Source organism: Pipistrellus hanaki (genome assembly GCF_964339955.1).
Source record: "Pipistrellus hanaki genome assembly, chromosome: 12".
Taxonomy (NCBI): domain Eukaryota; kingdom Metazoa; phylum Chordata; class Mammalia; order Chiroptera; family Vespertilionidae; genus Pipistrellus; species Pipistrellus hanaki.
Genome location: NC_140514.1, coordinates 32742712 through 32763807, shown reverse-complemented (window position 1 = coordinate 32763807; position 21096 = coordinate 32742712). Strand labels below are relative to the sequence as shown.

General features: G+C 39.9%; 2 protein-coding genes across 3 annotated transcripts in view; one reads left to right on the top strand and one right to left on the bottom strand.

Moving 5' to 3' along the window:
* The window catches only part of WDPCP (WD repeat containing planar cell polarity effector), a 361986-nt gene that overhangs the window by 119772 nt on the left and 221118 nt on the right, over window positions 1–21096 (top strand). The window lies entirely within an intron of this gene.
* Window positions 1811–21024, bottom strand: MDH1 (malate dehydrogenase 1). The gene is made up of 9 exons (XM_084901122.1): window positions 20886–21024; window positions 15674–15772; window positions 15017–15113; window positions 12855–13030; window positions 10670–10792; window positions 4268–4444; window positions 3675–3788; window positions 3063–3152; window positions 1811–2152 (listed from the first exon to the last, which is right to left on the bottom strand). The coding sequence occupies exons 1-9, from the start codon at window positions 20886–20888 to the stop codon at window positions 2027–2029; spliced, it is 1005 nt and encodes a 334-aa protein (XP_084757248.1). The 5' UTR covers window positions 20889–21024; the 3' UTR covers window positions 1811–2026.

Here is a 21096-nt window from a genome sequence, read left to right as displayed (position 1 = left end):
GCCCTAGAATTCACCCGTGTCATTTCTTCAAGTTCCAGTCAAATGCTCATGAAAGGCCTGGGCTTTTCACAAACATTTTTCCATGCTGCTTCAGGGCATGATTCCCTAGGCCTGGGCCCTGGTCTTTAGAGAGGAGGCAATAGATGCGTTGTCCTCTTAGATATGGTGACAGAATTAAATAGCATAAAGAGATAATAAATTTCACATGAGGATCCAAACACAAAGCACAGTTGGTGAGAAATCACATTTCTGTAAGTAACCTACCAGGTCTCTCCAAAGAGTATTACCATTTCATTTGTGTATGTGATCCCTGATTTTGAAGGATTGGTGAGATTAATTTACAGAATGAAATTAATAGGCTATTTTACCCAATCGGGTAATATAAAATAGAGATGAACAGCTTTTGGAGTTAATTTAATTTAGCTTACATTGTATCTTCATGTAACATTTTCTTCTTAATTTTACATGAAATTACCTTATCTTTATGCTTCTAATTAACTTCTTTTCTGAAGATATGTAACTTCTACTTTGGCTTATATAAAAAGTGAAGAGAAGGTAATGACAGAGGAAGCCAATGGAGAGGAGCAAGTACATGTTCTTCCTCAGCCTCCTCGTCCCCCTGTAGCATCCTTCCTTCACTGGCAGACTTTTAACAAGGAGCAGGGAGGGGCTGGTAAAGAAATGCTTGCAGAGTCCCAGGCCCAGTCCCTTAAGCAGAGTGTGGAAGAATGTATTTGGACCCGAGAGAGAACAATATAAAATTTTAAAGTAAATCTGTATGAAATTTTATTTTTTAATATATATATATATTTACAGAGAGGAAGGGAGATAGAGAGCCAGAAACATCGATGAGAGACACATCGACCAGCTGCCTCTTGCACACCCCCTACAGGGGATGTGCTTGCAACTGATGTACATGCCCTTGACCGGAATCGAACCTGGGACCTTTCAGTCCGCAGACCAACGCTCTACCTCTGAGCCAAACCGGTTTTGGCTGAAATTTTATTTTTAATGCATCTAATTAACAGGAGTTATAAAAGCACTTTCCACTTCTTTTTCTTTTCTACAAATGGAATGAGATATAGGTAATTTCAAATAACATCTCACCAACTTTTTGAGCACCCACACAGCACTATATATTAAGCCCTGGGAGATTTGTATTGTCTATTATGTACAAGTTCAATACAAGGACAAAAGGATGGACAATTCTTGTCATGGATTTTGGGGGGGAAAATACTTTTTTTTTTTTTTTTAACAGCACTATGTTTTGAGTAATGAGCTTAGCTTGAGAACAATCCCACGAGCATAAATTCCTGTGGCAGTTACTGGTTATGAGATAAAAAGATTCCTTATCTGCTTTAGAGGAATACCTCAAGGGAAGACTTATAACCTTTTTCTTCTATCACAAAAATGCTTCTTCTAATTTCACACAATGGTATTAAACTGTTAACAGAGTATTATCTGCAACCTATTTAACAACTAATGTTAAAATCAAATTATACACAAAGCATGACTAACTTTTAAGCTTTAAAAAATATAATTGGTGTTTAATTAGCTAAAAAGGTAGTTTAAAAATATATTCCGGAGTAGATTGATTCATTATCAGAGATTGACTTTCCTATTCTATTTAAATGTAAGGGAATTATGCCTTGCCTATGACATTTTCCATCTTTACTGCCTTCCTCTGGCTTAAAAAAAAAAAAAAAAATCACAACCCCATAGGCAAGCTAGGAAACGTGCAAATTTGTTAAATTTGTTTTCTGAATGAATAGAAACAAAATATTAGCTAAAAATTAGAGTCTGAATCATCTTCATTTGTATATATATTTTATTTAGAATGCTGCAACACTAACACCATGATAATAAACCGTCACAAATTTGTACTGAGAAGCACACAATCTTTAATATGTGCTGTTTTTCACAAGTGATTTAAGTATAGTATTATTATTACTTGGTACTAGAGTCAAAGACGACTTTTAGCTTCTTCAGCTCTGGGGTATCTAGTAACATCGATTTGATTGCTTAGTCAGGCAGAGGAAAGAAATTCAAAAGCAGTTTCTTTTTCTTCTGATAGTTCCTTTGCAGTAAGATCCATCTTCTCACGTGAGAAATCATTAATAGGGAGACCTTCAACAATCTTCCATGTCTTATTCTGTTTGGAAATAATTGCAAATAAGAGATTTACAATGACACTGGAATTGATCCTTCAGCAAGTAACAACTTAGTTTGAACTTCAATCTAGAGAGTATCTGTTTTAAAGTCTGATTCTAAAGAAGCAAATCAAATCCAGATCTTAATGAACAGATAATTTTGATACAAATTCAACACTTGATTTTAAAACTTATTGACTGTAGAAAAAAAATTGTTTAAATGAGGATTAGCAAACAAAAAAACTAATGATTTTATAATCATAATAAACAGCAACAATACTGAGAACTTTTGCTTCATTTAGGAGATTGTACTTGTAAGTATCCAATATTAGGGACATAACAAAGTATGTCTAGTGGGAGGAGTTGAATCCTGCGTTCCAGATTAATTTCAGTCTTTTGTTGATCTGAAGTTGTGCTTTTTCATTAAAGCTGAGAAAGTTTTCTAATTTAGTAAAGGAACAATTTTCTAGACTACCTTATGCATATATAATAAAAGCCCAATATGCAAATCAATCAAACAGCAGAAAGACTGATGGAAAGACCAGTCGCTGTGATGCGCACTGACCACCAGGGGGCAGACCCTCAATGCAGGAGCCGCCCCCAGCCTGCAAGACCCAGGCCAGCCAAGGTGGGTGCCAGTGGGGGCTCCCTAATTGCACCACCAGTCACCTCAGAGAGGGAGGCAATTGGCGGGGAAGGGCGGGGCCTGTGAGTGGCTGTCCTGGCACCGCCCACTTGCTCCCCCCCCCCCCCCCAGCTGTCAGTCACCCCACAGATCAGCCCTGATCGCTGGCCAGGCCTAGGGATCCTACCCATGCATGAATTTTGTGCATTGGGCCTCTAATGATTAATAAAAACATACAATTGCTTTCCCAGTAGGGGACAGGGGGAAATAACCTCCAAACGCCTCACCTTGATTGTGACAGGGAACGAGTACAGCAGGTCGTCGGGGACACCGTAGGAGTTGCCGTCAGAGATAATGCCCATGGACACGAACTCTCCCTGAGGAAACAACAATTTTTACATTCTCATGGTGCTTAGGAACTGGCTTACATAACCAACTGACACACGGACTAATGAAATTAAAACAGGCGACACCTTCTTACTATATACATAACTTCATTACCGTGTAAGGAACCATCACCAGGCACTTCTACAGGGTAACTTTCTTGGATATTATCTCATTCCACTCTTCCAATCATTGTGTGAAGTAAGTCCAAGAAACAAAAATCCTCATTTCATAAGCGATGAAACTATGACCAAAATAGGCTTTAAGATGAAAAAAATACCTCCCTTACCATGTGTGCGAGGTGATATATTTTCTCACTTAACCCTCACAGCCCATGTCAGAGATGACAAGGCAGCTCAGAAAGACTAGATAACTTTCCCAGGTTCCTCTGCTAGTGCACGGCTGAGCCAGCGTATGAACGTAGCCTGCCTGACGGCGAAGGTTATGTGCTTTTCACGTGACAGCACAGAGGACAAAAGTGGAAGGAAGGCCAGTGCAAGCCACGGAGCCCTCACCTCTGGGGTTCCAAACCAGATGTCCCTGATGTGGTCACAGATGGCTTTCGCAGCAGACATCGCACTGGACAGTTTTCGAGCCTTGATGACAGCGGCGCCACGCTGCTGCACAGTCTGGGCGGGGTGGGCAGAGACAGCAGTGTTACTTGATCGTGACAGCAGCCTTTTCCTCATTTCCAAACCGACCCTGGGGTGAAAGACTGCAACCGTTCCTCGTGTGTCCCCTCCAAAATCAGGCACCTACCCAATGCTGGCCTTCCTAACCCACTGCAGTTATAAGTACCAGTCTTTTTAGAAAAAAACTACAAATCTCCACAGGGTTTACCTTACTTCATACAAAAAATTTGATCTCTGCATAAAGATAACCAGATGGCTATCAATGCTGGCTGCCACGCAACAGATTAGATCAGAATGGATCGTGACTGGCGTAGTAGGGCCCCAAAACAAAGCTTGCCGCCATTAGCAGCTGCAGAAGACCCGCCCTCCGTGGGTCCCTCCCTCCCCGAGCCCTGGGGAACACTCAGGCCAGGCACGTGGCGTCTCTCAGAGTTCTTTATGCCGGGCTGTTAGGCAAGCTCCCAGATTTTTCTTACTGTGATGAAGTCTCCCTTGAGCCAGCTGTCGTTTTTCAGAGCTTCATAAACGCCAACTTCTTTTCCTTGCAGTTTCACCTTGGCGTGGTTCACATCTGGGTACTGAGTGGAGGAGTGGTTTCCCCAGATGATGACATTCTTTACATCCTCAGAAGTCACACCGAGTTTAAGAGCAATCTAGTTAAATAGAAAACAAATGCATTACTTAGACAAAGCTTTCCATTTCAAACTGTGACCTGTTTTGTTTAGAGTAGAGAGCATCATACAGTTTGTGGTTATTAGTATAATGGGTTTATCAACTATAAAACACAAAGCAAGAGGTGAATCTTGCTTGAATATGTAAATGTGACCCTGGTTTTGTTGTTATTACTTATTTAGAGACTTGCCTTAACACTTCTGAGCAATCAGGTATTTAGAAAGTTTCTATTTGGGTGAAATTTTTATTATATACCATGTATAAATGAACTAATTTTCAAATATTCCTAAATATGAAAATTTTAGAGTTAGAGGGACTTAGATGAACAAAGTCTGACTGCCTTGGTTTTACAGACTAAGAAACTGAAGGAAAGAGTTTAAAATAACAAAATGCTAAAATTATAACAGATGTAACAATCTCTAGCTGTAAGTTCAGAAAGCACTTTAGAATCCTGTTGGCCTTGCGGTGACATAAACATCAATTATATTATATAGTACAGTGGCCACAGAAAGGATTTAAAAGCTATGTTTTGAAATATTTAAATAAAATAAAATGAAACCAATTGGATTCTTTATTTACCTGATAAGGTAACATGCAGAAAAAAACATTATGGTTAGTTATATGTATAGTTTGTTCCTAATTAGACAGAAGAATTTATGATGAGTCAGAAAGAAATGTTCAAAAACAATTTTTAAAAGCTGATGTGTTAGCACATGTGTCAAACACAAGGCCCGCGGGCCAAATCCAGCCCGCCAGGCCTTGCAATGTGGCCCGCACCGCGCTGTCATCACTGCACTCCGCTGTCAGTTTATGACATTGTCAGTTTATGACTGTTCAGTAAACCATTCGGCCCGCGATTTAGGCTGGATTTTAGATTTTGGCCCCTTCTCTGATTGAGTTCGACACCCCTATGTGGATGATTTTTCTTTCCTTATTATAATCATGGAAGAGAAAAAAACAGTTGTGTCAGAGTCCATAGCTTTTGAATATTAAATAAAAGCAGCACTGCATCGAAGTTCCTTTTGAGCATTAACCATATAAGAAAGGAAAAACACTCTTATATTTTAAAGAAATTTTAAAAACAAGGATGGTAATAGCCCCAGACTGGAAACAACCCCAAAGTCTTTGAAGGATAGTTAAACTGTGGAGCCTCCACACAATGACAGAAACAGAGTAAATGGAAAAATAAGTGTAAGTGGAACATACAACTTGGATGGATATTAAAGGTATTAAACTGAATGGATAAAAGCTAATCTCAAAAGATTACTTGCCCCATGATTCCATTTTTGTAACATTCTCAAAGGGACACAGTTACGGAGATGGAGAACAGGTAATTGTCAGGCTTAGCAAAGGAGAGGGAGCAGCATAAAGAGGTTTTTCTGTGTTTTTAGGAGTTCTGCGGGTGATGGGACAGTTCTGTTTTGACTATGGTGGTTATTTATAGTAACCTATAAATATAGTAATCTATAAATAATATATATAACTAAATGTCAGAGAATCATCCATAAAGACGTACAAAAAGGTAAGCATGCAGAAATCTGAGTAACTCTCGTTAGCGGTGATGTGTGTCGTCAATGTCCTGCTTTGATGATGCTCTAGAGCAGGGGTCTTCAAACTACGGCCCGCGGGCCGCATGCGGCCCGCAGAGGAGTCTGATCTGGCCCGCCAGTTTTTTTGGGCAGTGAGCGCAGCCGAGGTGTTACAGTAGGAATTAGTAGTTCATATAGTCCTGCCCTCCAGCTCTCTGAAGGACCGTGATCTGGCCCCCACTTTAAAAAGTTTGAGGACCCCTGCTCTAGAGCTATGTCCGATGGCACCACTGAGCAGAGCCCAGGGGATTCTCTGTACTGTTTTTGCAACTTCTTCTGAGTCTATAATTATTCCAAAATTAAAAAGTAAAAAATAAACAATAAAAACAACACAATTAACCAAACAAAAAAATAAGGATGAAAAAGGCCCTCACCTAAAATGTTTGCAATGACTTGACTCATCTCACACTAATTTACTAAGTTAAGAAATTGTCTTTACTTTCATTATGACCCTTAAAGTGAGTTGAAACTGCTTAAAAAAAAAGAAAAGTTTTTTTTAAATCTATTATATTTTTATTGATTTCAGAGAGGAGAGGAGAGGGAGAGATAAAAACATCAATGAGAGAATCATTGATCGGCTGCCTCCTGCACGCCCCCTACTAGGGATCAAGCCCCAACCAGGCATGTGCCCTCGATCGGAATCGAACCTGGGAGCCTTTGGTCCGTAGGCCAGTGCTCTATCCACTGAGTCAAACCAGCCAGGGCTTTAAAAGTACTTTTCAGTTGATTGATTTTAGAGACGGAGAGGAAGGAGGAAGGGGGGGAGGGGCGCAGAGAGAGACACCAATTGGCTACCTTCCGTACAGACCCCAGCCAGGGAATGAACCCAAACCCAGGTATGTGCCCTGACCCGCAACCTTGTGGTGCAACCAACTGAGCACTCTAGCCGGGCTCCCTGGTTGATTCTTGTGTGTGCCCTGACTGGGGATCGAATCCACAACCTTGGCAACCTAGGACAACGCTCTCTAACACTAAGCTACACCCCTAGATCGCGGAGCCTGATTTCTTAAATCCTAGAATAGATAATTTTAAGAATTAACTTAAAATTCTTACGGATTTTTTTTTTACTTTTTAAATTACTTCTGATCTAAACCCTGCTTCATCTAGAGTTCTGCAAGTTTTAACTATCATATCAGTCTTCACTAATTAGATGGATGGCTGGCTTCTGGGGTACCCAGCTATTGACCGGCTTAGTGGTTGGGGTAGAGTGTGTAGCATTGTGAAACAGTACCATTTTCTCTGTGTGCCACGATCTGAAAGGACTTGGGAAGAATGTCCTATTTATATTTAGCTGTCATTGTAGAGGGAAAGGAGAATTTATACCTGGGCGAGTTACCCAAGGTGTATATTCTCAAGCACTCAGAACATTCTGTTGGATGTCAGCTCCAGCTGCTCCGAAGTACAGTGGAAACACTGCCTCTAGCCCTCTCCTCCCCACAGGAGGCTCCTCTTACTTCTCCTGGCCTGTTGCCTGCCTGCCTCCTCTTGTTCTTTTGATCTCTTGAGCTAATCCACTTCTGTCAGGACAGCAAAGTCCAGTACTTGGCACCAGGCAGATGTGAATTCTGAATGTCATTCATGTCAGAGCTGGTTTAAATGAGCACGTATGCAGGACAGCAGTTTCCTGCTCCCTTAGACACTTTTGTGCCTGCCACTCCGATCTGTTAAATAGTGTTTGACTACTGTTCCAGCCCTAACCATTTCCTTCCCCTGATGCCAGCTAACTGGTTTCACTGCCAGAGTACCTTGTCAGCAGGCACATACGCAGTTCTGGGATGTAAATACACAAGGGAGTTTTGCAGGTGGTAAACAACTGCTGGGTAGCTAAGTCCTCTGAATTCCAAAACAAACCACGTAAGACTAATAACCGTTCACGTAAGAAAAATTCCTCTCTGGGTTTGTTATTTGTCACTGGATTAAAGAAGAAACTGCTTCTTCAAAAACTTCCTAAAAGCTGTCCCTGGGCCAGACTGGCACGCTGAACACGGGCCAAAAGTTAAAGTTTGATGAGTCAGCTTCTTCTTCCCTCTTTCCTCATCCAGACTTTCACCCCCACAAGGAAAATGGCTTCAGGCACTGGGACAAAGTGTCACTTCGTAGTGCCTCTGGAAGCAGTATTTTCCAATGCCGGCCTCCAAAAAGGCCTCAGGAGAAACAGCAGAGATGGGAGATTCGTTGTGGTGTCATTTTACCTTTCTCTTTCCTACAACGAAATTAAGTAACCATCCAGAATCTACAACGGCAACACCCATAACTTTTCCTTAACTGTGACACAGCACATGTTCTCTGGGAGCCAAATTAGAGGCCATGCCACTCTTCTGGGCCAGTTTCCGTAGCACCCAAATCCCCTGCCTCCGGTCATTCAAATTCCTATTCCTCCCCTGCCACCAGACTCTGGCTAAATAATAAGGAAAAAGACCCAGCCCACAGCCTAACTCTTCTCAGGAACTATTTGCAATTTAAGTTTGTTACCTAAGAATCTTCTAAATTAACTGGAATGTTCAGGGAGATATTTCTGAGGTATGGCTCTTCTCAACTCTTGCATATATCCCTCTTACTAATACTAAAAATTAATAGTAATAATAGCAGCCAGCCTTCATGGAGTCTTACAATGTGACAGGCACCATTATAAGGGCTTAACTTAGCTCTTATCTCATTTTACCCGCACAACTACTTTGAGATCGATACAATTATAATTCCATTTTACGGCCTGAATATACTCTCTCAAGATGACAGAGCTAGTAAGTTGATGTTGGTCACTTGAACCCATTATGTAAGAATACACATGAGGGTTTGATCAGGCAAATCTCGGTGGCATCATTTATTAGCTCTATGACTTTAAGCAGGTACCCTAACCTTCCTGGGCTTCAGGTTTCTGATCTGTAAAATAGTGATAATAATGGATATTTCATATGGTTACAATGAGAATTAAATGGTTGCAAGGGGGAGGGTAGCAGGTGGAGGGGGGCTCCTGGGGGTAAAGAGGGAAGGAACACCTATAATACTTTCAATAATAAAATTTTTAAAAAAGAATAAAATGGAAAATTACATGTAAAGTATTCAGCCTAGAGTAGAAGTTTAGCAAATTATCTTGTTTCACTGGTCTGAAAGATCAATTCTCAGTATACAGCAGACATCACATCATCTTTTGGTAAAAATAGTTTTCTTGAAACTAAACAAAGTTGTCTTCTCTAGGAGAAAAAAGACTACACTCATACACCTGTGGATAAGGAGGGGTGGTCAAAAAATTACCGGGGAAGAGAAAGAGCGTATGTCCCAGAACTAGAACTAGTGCCATGACTCCTAGGCACCAGGGTCGTCTAGATCTGGGAAAGCCCGGGAAACCAGCACAGACGAGTGGCATGTCCTCTAATTTTTAAAAAATATATTTTATTGATTTTTTACAGAGAGGGATAGAAAGTTAGAAACATCTATGAGAGAGGGACATCGACCAGCTGCCTCCTGCACACCCCCTACTGGGGATGTGCTCGCAACCAAGGTACATGCCCTTGACCAGAATCGAACCCGGGACCCTTCAGTTCGCAGGCTGACGCTCTATCCACTGAGCCAAACCAGTCTTGGCGTGTCCTCTAATTTTTTAAAAAGCTATGGTTAATGCCCAGGTTACTGACCCCTTGGCATAATGTAAGGCACATGTGTCAAACACAAGGCCCGCGGGCCAAATCCAGCCCGCCAGGCCTTGCAATGTGGCCCGCACCGCGCTGTCATCACTGCACTCCGCTGTCAGTTTATGACACTGTCAGTTTATGACTGTTCAGTAAACCATTCGGCCCGCGATTTAGGCTGGATTTTAGATTTTGGCCCCTTCTCTGATTGAGTTCGACACCCCTAAGGGGATAAGAAAATATGATAATTAAGACCTAGCTAGGTAGTGAAAAGTAGGTAATTTTATGGAAACATATAGAATATTAAAAAGACATAAGATTAAAAATGAGAATACAAATTTAACAATTAAAAGTCTGAATTTGATTGGTTGGTTGTAGGGAAAAAGGAAGCAGAACCAACCAAATACATAAAGCTAAAGTCTTTCATTTTATAATCTTGTTTATATTTGACAAAAAAACCCAAACCCCTAAATTATGTACCATCATGTAAATTATCTAGACAAAGTGAATACTTTTTAACCAACCATCTTAAGAGGACATTAGCAACCATATTTAATTATAGGTAGCAAATGAGATATACTTGAGAAAATTAAATAGGAAGTTCAGCTCTGGTCCTCTTAAGACCAGATTTAAAGACTCCCTAACAAATTAGAATAGCTTCCTACTCATAAAAAAACAGCAAAAAAGCACAAACTAAGCGTCATCACTTTAAAAGTGAGAGAAAAGCCTGGTCAGATGTGGCTCAGCGGGTGAACATCGACCTCTGAACCAGGAGGTCACGGCTGCATTCCCGGTCAGGGCACGTGTCCCCGGTGGGGGGTGTACAAGAGCCGCAGATTAATGATTCTCTCTCATCACTGACGTGTCTGTCTTTCTTTCCCTCTCCCTTCCTCTCTGAAATTAATAAAAATATATTTAAAAAATATTAAGAACAAAAAGTGAGAGAAAGGGGTTTTATAAAGTTGAACATTCCTGAGACGTTAATTCTTACCTGAGCTTTAGCTCGGTTATGATCCAAACGAGTCAAGCAACTGAAGTTCTCCTTGGGGATGGATGGTGCCGACTTAGAGGCAGTCAGGCAGTTGGTATTGGCTGGGTTTCCCACCACGATGACCTAGGATAAAACCCGTCAGAGCAGTTACAGACCATACACCGCTTAACGAAACTGTCTTAGCATATGGCTGACAAAGGTATAAAATGTTGCCTTTGTATCAAGTGTGTGCCAGCTAAATATGTAGTTAACAGTATAGCATCTTGCAGGTTTCTATCCTCCCTTCTAAAAACTCCTCCCCCCGTTAGGATACACTGTGACTGCTGAAAACATTTCTTTAATAAACCACCATTAGATATATGTCACTTTTCAGGTAGCGCTGCTGTCCAAGATCTAAGCTACATGTCTTTCTGTTCTGTTTTGTGCCAAAACAGACAGCACTTATCTACTTGCCACGAAGAAAAAGTAATCTAAGGTTCCACCTCCGAGTTTGATTTATTGATAAAAATTTCCTTCTTATAAAAGTAGTACAAGAAAGAAATTCTACTCAAGCAGTTTACTTTGGGACAATGATTTATATTTATGAAGGAAAAGTGTTTTTCAATCTTGCTAATCCTATGAATTAATGGAGATATTTTCCAAAATACAGATTTCCAAGTCCCGTCCATTCTATACCTACTGAATCAATCTTTAGGAGAAAGCATGTTAGGCTCTTTTTTTCAATAAGGGAGACATGGGATACAATGAACTACAATATAGTATAGGAAAATGTACACATGGACTTTTAAGTTTTAAAAATATCTAATGAAATGATCATTTTAGAAAAACGGTGGCCAGGCTAGTGTGGCTCAGTGGTTGAGCATCGATCAATGAACCAGGTCATGGTTGGATTCCTGGTCAGGGCATGTGGTTACACGCTTGATTCCCAATAGGGAGTGTGCAGGAGGCAGTTGATCAATGATTCTTATCATCGATGTCTCTTTCTCTCTCTCCTTCTCCCTTCCTCTCTGAAATTAACAAAATATATATTAAAAAAACAAAACTGTGAAATAATATCAAACTTACAGAAAAAATGAAAGCATATTAAAGGGACTAACTGCCACATCTCCTTTACCCAGATTCTCTAATTTGCTCCATTTTCTCTCCCTCTCTTTACCCCACCCCCATCCCTTAGTGTTTTACTTTTGGCCCACTTGAGAGTAAGCTGCAGACATACTTTATGCTCCTAAGTATTCCGTATCAGTGTGTATTTCCCCAAAAAACACTTGGCTGAAGGGCGATTACTGTGCAAATAATACTGCAATTCCAAGCAGCCTGGATTTTAGCAATCCAAACCACCTTATAATTTTATGAACCAATGTCACCCCAATAAATTCAAAACAAATAACCCTGTAATTTCTTACTAAGAGACCTTTGGATTTCTACTCAACTCACCTCTATTATTTTCTGCTAATGATTACAGAAAATGAAAGTTACTTATTTAAAACGAAGTCTACAGAAAGCAAACATTCAGATGTCTATGAAGTATTATAATAGAATATTATAACTTGCAATTTTAAAAATCTTATAAATCTCTTTTACCTTTCTCTGAAGTCAGGATACAGAAGAAGTATATCAAAATCAACAAAACCTCTAACCAGCAAGCGTTCTGCTGTGACAACTAAGTTTTAGTTCACTGACATTTATTTGGTAAAAGGAGGCTTTCTTGTAATAACAAGACAAATTTAGGAACTAAAATGTTTGATCATAAAGAGAACAGAAAGTCATCCTGACTCAACTCCTCTTGACAAGCCTATCACTGAGTTGAGAAAATCTGAGCATTCAGAAGCCACCATCTCCTACTGCTAATGCAGCTTACAGCCGCCTCCCTCTACAATCTCACTCAATCCAAATGTCTGAACTAATATTCCCACACAGTTAAAAGGCACCAGAAAGTTCTGTGCCTTGTGGGTTTACAAATAAATCTTAAAGTTACAAGTAATAGGCAAAGTATTTTCAAGCAACTCTAAGTATAGATTTCTACACCATCAGAGGAAAACCCAGAAAGGGAGAGCTTATCAAGCACAACTCTGTTTCTGGATTTACTGGCTATTGCACAGACTGGGGGTGGGAAGCAAATCATTTTGTTGACCATAAATGCTGAGAGCAGAATGAAAAGCCCTATCAAATGCTACTGCATGGTCACCTTAACTGACTTCTTGGCGTATTTGTCCAAGGCGGCACCCTGGGACTTGAAGATTTTCACATTAGCTTTGAGTAAATCTTTCCTCTCCATGCCATCCCTTCTGGGCATGGAGCCCACAAGAATAGCCACATCCAGGTCTTTGAAGGCAACCTCTTCTTTATCCGTGGCGATGACATCTGTGAACAACATGGCAATAAATATGCAAACACTTAACCACCAAAGTTTGAAGCTTTCTTTTTCATATTGAATCTATCTGGTAACTCCTTCACTTTGTAGCAATGTTTCTTTTAAATGTCACATTGATAAAAAGTTTTAGGGGCCTAAGAAAGACAATTTAGAATTCAATAATAGTATCAGCAGAAATGTCAATATATTTATTTTATTTTCCTATTTCAATAATTATCTCAATTTCAAAAATTATGATACAAAGGTATAGTATGATAACTTTCAAGGCAACATTTGTTATTCAGGCTAATAACCACAGATAACACACAGACAAAAAAAGAAATGAATTCACCTAATCTGTAAGTTAAAATTACTTTAATTAAAAGTAATTAAAAGGTCATGCCTAGAGTTATTGACTGAATGTTTGTGTCCTCCACAAAATTCCTACTATGTTGAAACCAGCCCTCCTCATGACGGCACTAAGGGTGAGGCCTTTGGAAGGTGATTAGGTCACGGATGGGATTAGTGTCCACAGCACTGCCTCACACCTTCCACCATGCGGGGCGGTGAGAAGATGGCCATCTATGGTCCAAGAATTGGGCTCTCATCAGACACCCGATCTGCTGGCTCTTTGTACTCTGGCTTCCCAGCCTCCAGAGCTGTGAGAAATGTTTCTGTTGTTTATAAACCTCTCAGTCTATGGTACTTTTGTAAAAACAGCCCAAATGGACTAAGACAACCAGGATTAAGCATGCATTTTTAGATTAGTGAACACTTGTCACAGTCAGGCTGCTAAAAGCCCCGGAATAGGTATATGTATGAACTCTAGTTGAAGAAAAATAAATCCATTTTTTTCTCAGCCATACATTTTTATTTGCTGAGCCCTCCCTTCCTGTCATACTCACAGCTGAGCAAGGACCAGCTGGCTGTACCCAGGCCCATGAGAGAGCAGAGGGAACTCATCAGAGAAAACAATAATAGAGGGGAAAAGCAAAGAGGAAGATGATTTGGAAACAGGTGAAGAAAGGGAGCCAGCTGAACTGCGTGGGTAGGGTAATGTACTTTCTTACATAATTGTGCAACCTAATGATTTAGGTGGCAGTATCCTTTCTGGTGTTTATTGAACATATACATGAATTCTGAATATGGCTTCCTTGGGTATATATTTTGCTTTGTGCAAACTTTTAGAAGAGTATTATTAATTAAATCCTCATCAAAAGAAAAAGATCATGATAAAGGTAAAGCTAAACATTCAAATTAATTTATTACTTGACCTAATATTTCAATAAACCTTTCAATCAACTTGAAGATTTCTGTCTTACATTTATGTAATAGTTCAATGATTCTCAAAGGCTCTTAATCAGAGCCCTGGTGGATTTTTTTCAAATTATGCAGTAGATGATTATAACAATTTATACTATATTTCATCAGATGACGCAGATGGGATAGGACTATCTATATATGGATCAACCCATTTCCAGCCACATAACAGTAATGGGTCTGGATGACAGAGTTAAAAAAGTTTTCCCTTACAGGATGCTACTGTTACCATTCAAACAGACTTTAAATAACAACACAGTGTAGACCATTTCAGGTGTACAACCCTTGTGCAACACTATACTTGGTTAGTAAAAGCTGTAATAATAAAGTACAATATGGTAATTAAGTTGGATGTCCTTCCGGATGAAGCTGGGGAGGAAGGCTACTCTCGCACGAATTTCGTGCATCGGGCCTCTAGTGAGTTATATTTAAGCATGGTGGATAAAAGAACTTTACACTGGCTATTTCTCGCTTTTACCCTTATTTATTCTTGGTATATAATTATGCTTACTTATTTTTGGTATAAATCTTACCAAGTAGTTGAAATTTTAGAAACCAAACCAAACTACATTTATGAAATAATTTCTAATTGACAGGTTAACAAAAACTGAGATCTAGTTTTTGAAAGACATAAAGTACTAAAAAAAAAACCCTCTCTCTTCCACTCTCTGACGTACCTTTCAGGAGGGGAAGGGCACAGTCTTGCAGTTCCATGAGGACACCGTCCAGGACCCCCATCATGGGAGTGATGTCCAACAGCACAAGGATTATAGGCTGTCAAAGAAATAGCAAGTTCAGTATCTGTCAGTGTAGGTTTTGTCACTTAGTCACAAAAAAAGACCTTTTAAAAAATTTTTGCTTATTTGTTGTGTATATATGTATAATTTCCACTAATTAGTCATAATTATTTTAGGTCAGGTATCTAGCATGATGCCACTTTTGGAAAAAGGAATGCTATAAAGCCAGCAATGGTTGCTAACAGACATTGTAAGAAGAATCGCTAACACTGAATTTTAAAGGAGAGATGCATGGAATACATAAATACATGGAAGAAATATCAACCTGAAGTGACGTGGCACCTATATCTGTAGATCTGATTTGAGTTCATGGAAAGCTAAGTATAGTATTTGGCATGAAGGAAGAATTCACTATCCACGGATGAAGAAAATGGATAAATGAACACTTTAGAATGTGTAAATACACATTCATAGCAGTGTGCCTAGTACATTAATTGGGATTACCCATTCCTTCACTATTTAAAACTTTCTTTGCACTAAATGCAGAGCTTTATTGACAATCTTTTCAGTTTAAGATTTATAGGCAGTTGCCCCTACCTGGTCTTTACCAAAGACAGATCCATTTCCGATACTGTACAGCAGTGAATATGCGATCTGACCAGCTGCTCCAGTCACAAGGACTCTGACGGGTTCAGGCTGTAATGAAAGAGACCCATTAACATCTTATTAAAAAGTGCTATTTGCCAAAACTGGTTTGGCTCAATGGATGGAGTGTCGGCCTTCGGACTGAAGGGTCCCAGGTTCAATTCTGGTCAAGGGTATGTACCTTGGTTGCGGGCACATCCCCAGTGGGGGGGTTGCAGGAGGCAGCTGATTGATGTTTCTCTCTCATCGATGTTTCTAACTCTCTATCCTTCTCTCTTCCTCTCTGTGAAAAATCAATAAAAAATATATTTTTTAAAAAAGTGCTATTTTACCCTAAAGATATTCAGGAGTTTCTCTATAATAAGACAATAATAAACTTTAAAAGTTAATGCAAAATTTCAGTTTCTTTGTGTGTGGATTAGTAGAAAACTAACTTATCCCAGATCTGTCCCAGGAAATACAGTGTGCACAAATTAGCTAAGCACCTTCTTGAACCCGTGTTCTTTGGCTGCATGTTTATGTGACGTCGTTTAACTCTTACTGTTATTCTCGATTTACTTACATAATCTCATCCATTTTTCAAAGGACATTTTACCACAAAAACAGGCCTACCAATGTTGAAGTGCATTATGTGGTGATACAAACCCTGGCGGCCATTAGAACCTTACAAATCCTCTTACGTAAATAACTCCCCACTCCATCTACTCAACAGAATCTCTACATCAGGAAAAGGAGTGACAGTGGCTAAAATTTTCCATTCACCATGAGCCTAAAGTTTTAATAAAATTATTAATCATGATTCAACTTAACTAATTGGTGGAGGAAAAGTAAACCTTTATTTTTTGAGAAAATAATAACATCTGAATTATAACAACAACATGTAGTGACAGTTGACAACCTGATTCCAAAGGGAAATGAATTTTAAAAGGGAGGAAGGGAGAAAAGTACAAAGAGCACACCAGCTACAACAGAGAGAAGTTGCTTTATAGATCTCAACAGACCCCCGACAGGGGCATGTACATGTATAAAAAACAACTAATATTCAAAGTGATGATCCCAAGTCATGAAAATAAGTTAAGCTCAGAGAATTAAAAAGAGAACTAGTTCTACTAAAAAGAGCTAAACAAACATGTTTGGGAACAATAGGTAAGTTTAAGTAGGTGGAAAGTTTAATCAAGTGGACTATTCCTTTGACAATGCCAGGTATATGGACGTCTACTGTGACGCCTCTATTGCTAATTGTGAGAGAAGTGGCCTACTGAACTGACTGGATTAGAAGTATTTGATTTTTTTCTTCTTCTTCTTCTTCTTTTTTAAAAAATATATATTTAGAATTCCCTCTTCCAGAGAAGACATGCCTCTTGGATGGAAGGAGACTACCACCTTGAAGAATCTTTCTAACTTTCCAACCCTAACCTCTGAAGGTCAGGAAATATGTGCCCAGTTGTAGAGAAATGAATCTGATCATAGCAGACTGTGAGTGCAATTTCTTCCTCAAACATGAAACCAGGATGGGAATGGAAAAAAAGGAGAAAACTATGGAGGTTTCTCCCTGATCTCCTGTGTCTCTTCTCCATCCATCTCTCTAAATATAGAATACGATAATTCCCCAAATAAACAAATTTTAATACAAACACACATCTATGTTCCCAAGTAGACTTTAGTTTTATAAAGAACATCGTATATGGTTACTTTCTATAATATGGCCTTTACCTGTTTTTAATTTTGTCATTTCCCCTTCTCCACTTGAAGTGGGTGAGAAAAAGGGGATAGAAATTATTCCTCTTCCCTCTTTAGAATGCAAACTCCTTAATGACAGGGGCCCTGTCTATTTTATTTATTGCTGTATTCCAACTACCTAGAACAATGCCCTGAACACAGTTGGAATGCAATTACTGAAGGAATAGCTGGATCTGGTAAAATTACTACCAAAAACTTGGAACTATAAAATAATTGTTTAGAAGCAAACCTAACATGCTTCAAAAAGTATTTAAGATATTTTATTACTATATACTTTGAATACATCATTGAGAAAGTTGGAAATTTATGACCACCACAGTCCCTGGTATAGTCAGCAAAATTATTTTAGGTCGCTAGTTCCAATGATATATATAGTCTTATAAATCAATGGATGAACTGTTCTCACTTCACTTATTAATCAATACATCACTGAACCTCTATTATATACCTGGTACTATTTTAGGCCAGAGGGTTAGAGGCAGTAGATTGTAGAGAAGATGGCCTTTAGACCAGACTTCTGGATGCAAATCCTGACTCCACAACTCATTAGGTGTATCGTTATGTTCCTGGCAAGTTACTTACCGTCTCTGTATTCCGTTTCCCTACAGTGAAATGGAGATAGTAAGAGCAGCTGCTTAACAAATAAGGTAGTTGTAAGAGTTAAGAATGACCATACAAAGCATTAATAACAGTGCGTAGCAAGAACTGTAATTATAGGTCTTTGTCACCACAGAATTTTCCTTTAAGGATCCTTACAGCCGTGGTTTCCCATTTCCATGACTGTTATTTTCTACTAGACTGTGAACAACCCCCACCCCAACACCAGTCCATTTCAGAATGTGAGCTGACAGCGTTCCACCTGGGACTCAAATTTGCAGTCCATAAAGTGCTCAACAAATATTTTTTGACGGGATGAAAATAAGGATTAAGAAAACTATAAACACATGCTACTTCACTGCAAAGCAAATTGGGATAATAAATGAGGGGAAAGTGAATATTACTATCTGTAAAGCTTAATCTCCCAGAAAGTCAGGCAGATGGTTATAACAGAATGATGCAATCAATTTTAGTATTCATTTTAGCTATTATAAAGATGTGTTCACAGCATCACAGTCCTTAGTGAAGGCTCTGTGGCCAACTAATGAACAGCTAGTAATTCTAACTCAGCAGTTCCCTTCTTCTGTATCTCTGAGCAAATTATTTCACAGGTAGGTAATTCCATCCTGTTAAGAGCAGCAGGAAGCCTAGTTAGTGTCTGAATGTTTGATGATCAAAAGGAAAAGAACAAACTGCACATTTGGTTCTTTCTGCTCTTCGGAACATTGCCGTTGAAAAGGAGGGTGGGAGATTCCCGCTGACTTTCCACAAGGTTACAGCTCGAAGGCAGGTTACTATTCTTTGCTTAGATATCTGGGCAGTCTGCCAAGATCCAAAGAACTGTCTTTGCTCTTGGCAGGGCACTAATGACCTTCCTACAGATGCAGGCTTTGTCTGTCTACACACGTGTTCAAGTCTCAGTTGTAAAGCTTGAATTTAAGTGTTCCTTCTGTCATTCTACGGAAAGACCCATGTATTCCTCTTTTGCTTTCTAATTTATATATACTTCTGTATCACAAAGGATAAACAGTATCATTCCGATTTCTTCATAGAGTTTATTATTACTGTCACTCCCTTCGGAACGGAGGAACGCAAGCAAAAAATTCTCTCTTTAAAAAATTTTTTTTTTGCTTTGAATAGCTTACAGAAGATGGCTGTTTTCTAGCTCAGTGATGGTTCATATATTCTCCTGAGAAGGAAAGGTGATTCCCAGTCACGTGAGAATTTGCTGTCAATTTCGGCAAATGGGCAGGAGGACTGGTCATCAAGGTCTCTGTTATCTGGTGCTCAGTGACCTTCCAGGGGTGAGGCTGGTTTGATCTACTGCATAGCAAATCCACACAACAACGGGGCTCAGGATCTCCCGGTGACCTTGGGAAAGTCATTTGACCTCATCAGGCTATATTTTAAGATTAGAGAAATAATCTCCGAATTCCCTTCCAGAGCTCCAACATTCTGAATTGCAAGGAATAAAGCTCTCAGGTAATACAAATGCTGATAACATACATTAGTTTATATTTGCAGCATGAGCTTGCACCTTCATCTAGACTCTCAGCTACTAAAATCAAGTTTCAGAATGACTTGATAAGTATCTGTATGACACAATATGGTAAAGTGGAAAGAGTGTGAGACCCTTGAAGGCAAACTGTTGTGTGACCTTGAGCATGTCACATTCTCTTTGGGGTTCAATAAACTCAATTTTAAGACCCGAAGTGGGGAGATTTGTCAAAATGATCTTTGAAAGGTTCCATCAATTTTAAAATTACAAAGCCTGAAGTTCTCTGATAATAAATACCTCTGCTTTCTTGCCAAGATTAGGTCAGAACCACTGAACCATTATTTAAATGACTATTATGTTATTTGATGAAATGAGAAATCTAGGTTTAAGTGAGAATTAGTATCTGTCCCTCCTTTTCAACTTAGTCTATCAATAGCATTTTCAGGTTCTGGAAAATTTCCAATCCATTCAAATATTTTCCCACACTCCCCACCAATTTCAAATATTTTGAGATAACAGAGAAAAAACAGTCTCAACTCTAAATACAAGCACTGAAGCAATTTTTCAGTGTGATGTCAAATGTCACCTTCAAACGTCGGGCAGATCATTACTACGTCAGAGTTCTCTCACCATCCCCCCCCCCCTTCTCCTTTCAGCAGAGACAAGATCTTCATGACAAGATGGTTAAGTTGTGTAACATTTAAAAGTAGTAGCTCTAGATTTCACAACATGCAGATCAGGAAAGCATATCTGCAACCAGTTATTTGGCTACTAATGCTGTCATTGCAGCACGTCCCAGTATTACAAATGAGCAGGTTTTAAATGGCATTAAATTAGAGATGGCTGAAACTCGTCTCCCGTTTTATAGACCATAATCTGGAGCACTAGGTAAACGCTATCTTTACAGTCGAGGGCCTTTGGCTTTCAAGGGCTTGGTGACAAAAACACTGTGGCCATGAGAGTAGGGAAAAAAAGGTTAGGAAGCCCTCTACCCCCTCCCAGTATGAAACCCCATTTCCTGCTTGGAGACAATTCATGCACAGCTTCATTTTTCTGCACCCCCGCCATGCAGCAGGACTGAGATCGCAAGCTTCCCAAGGGCAGCGATTTCTCTGGAGTCCTTTCCAAGACCCCCGCTGCCCCCGCCCCGGCTGGAAATCCACCCCTTCCCAATGCCTGGGTCACTGCGACAGCGCCCAGAACATGAGTCGGGGTTTTCCAAAGGGCGCGGAGGACAGTGCTTTGCACAGCCATCCCCCAAAAGTCCTTCAAGCGCAAGAATCCCCCCGCATAAGGGAACGAAAGCAAAATCCAGGGGCCCACACTCACCATGATTGGAGACTGCACGGACAATTTCAGCGCCTGCACGATCTCAGCCCCCGCACAATGAGACGTGGGGAGTCAGGTCACCTCTACGGCGCGGCCGAACAGGGACGAGCGAGCGCCGTGAAAGAGAGACGAGAGAAAATGCTCCGCTCCCGACCGCGGCGCCCTCTGGGAACTGTAGTTCAGGCTGCCCAGATGCCGGCGCCATCTCCAA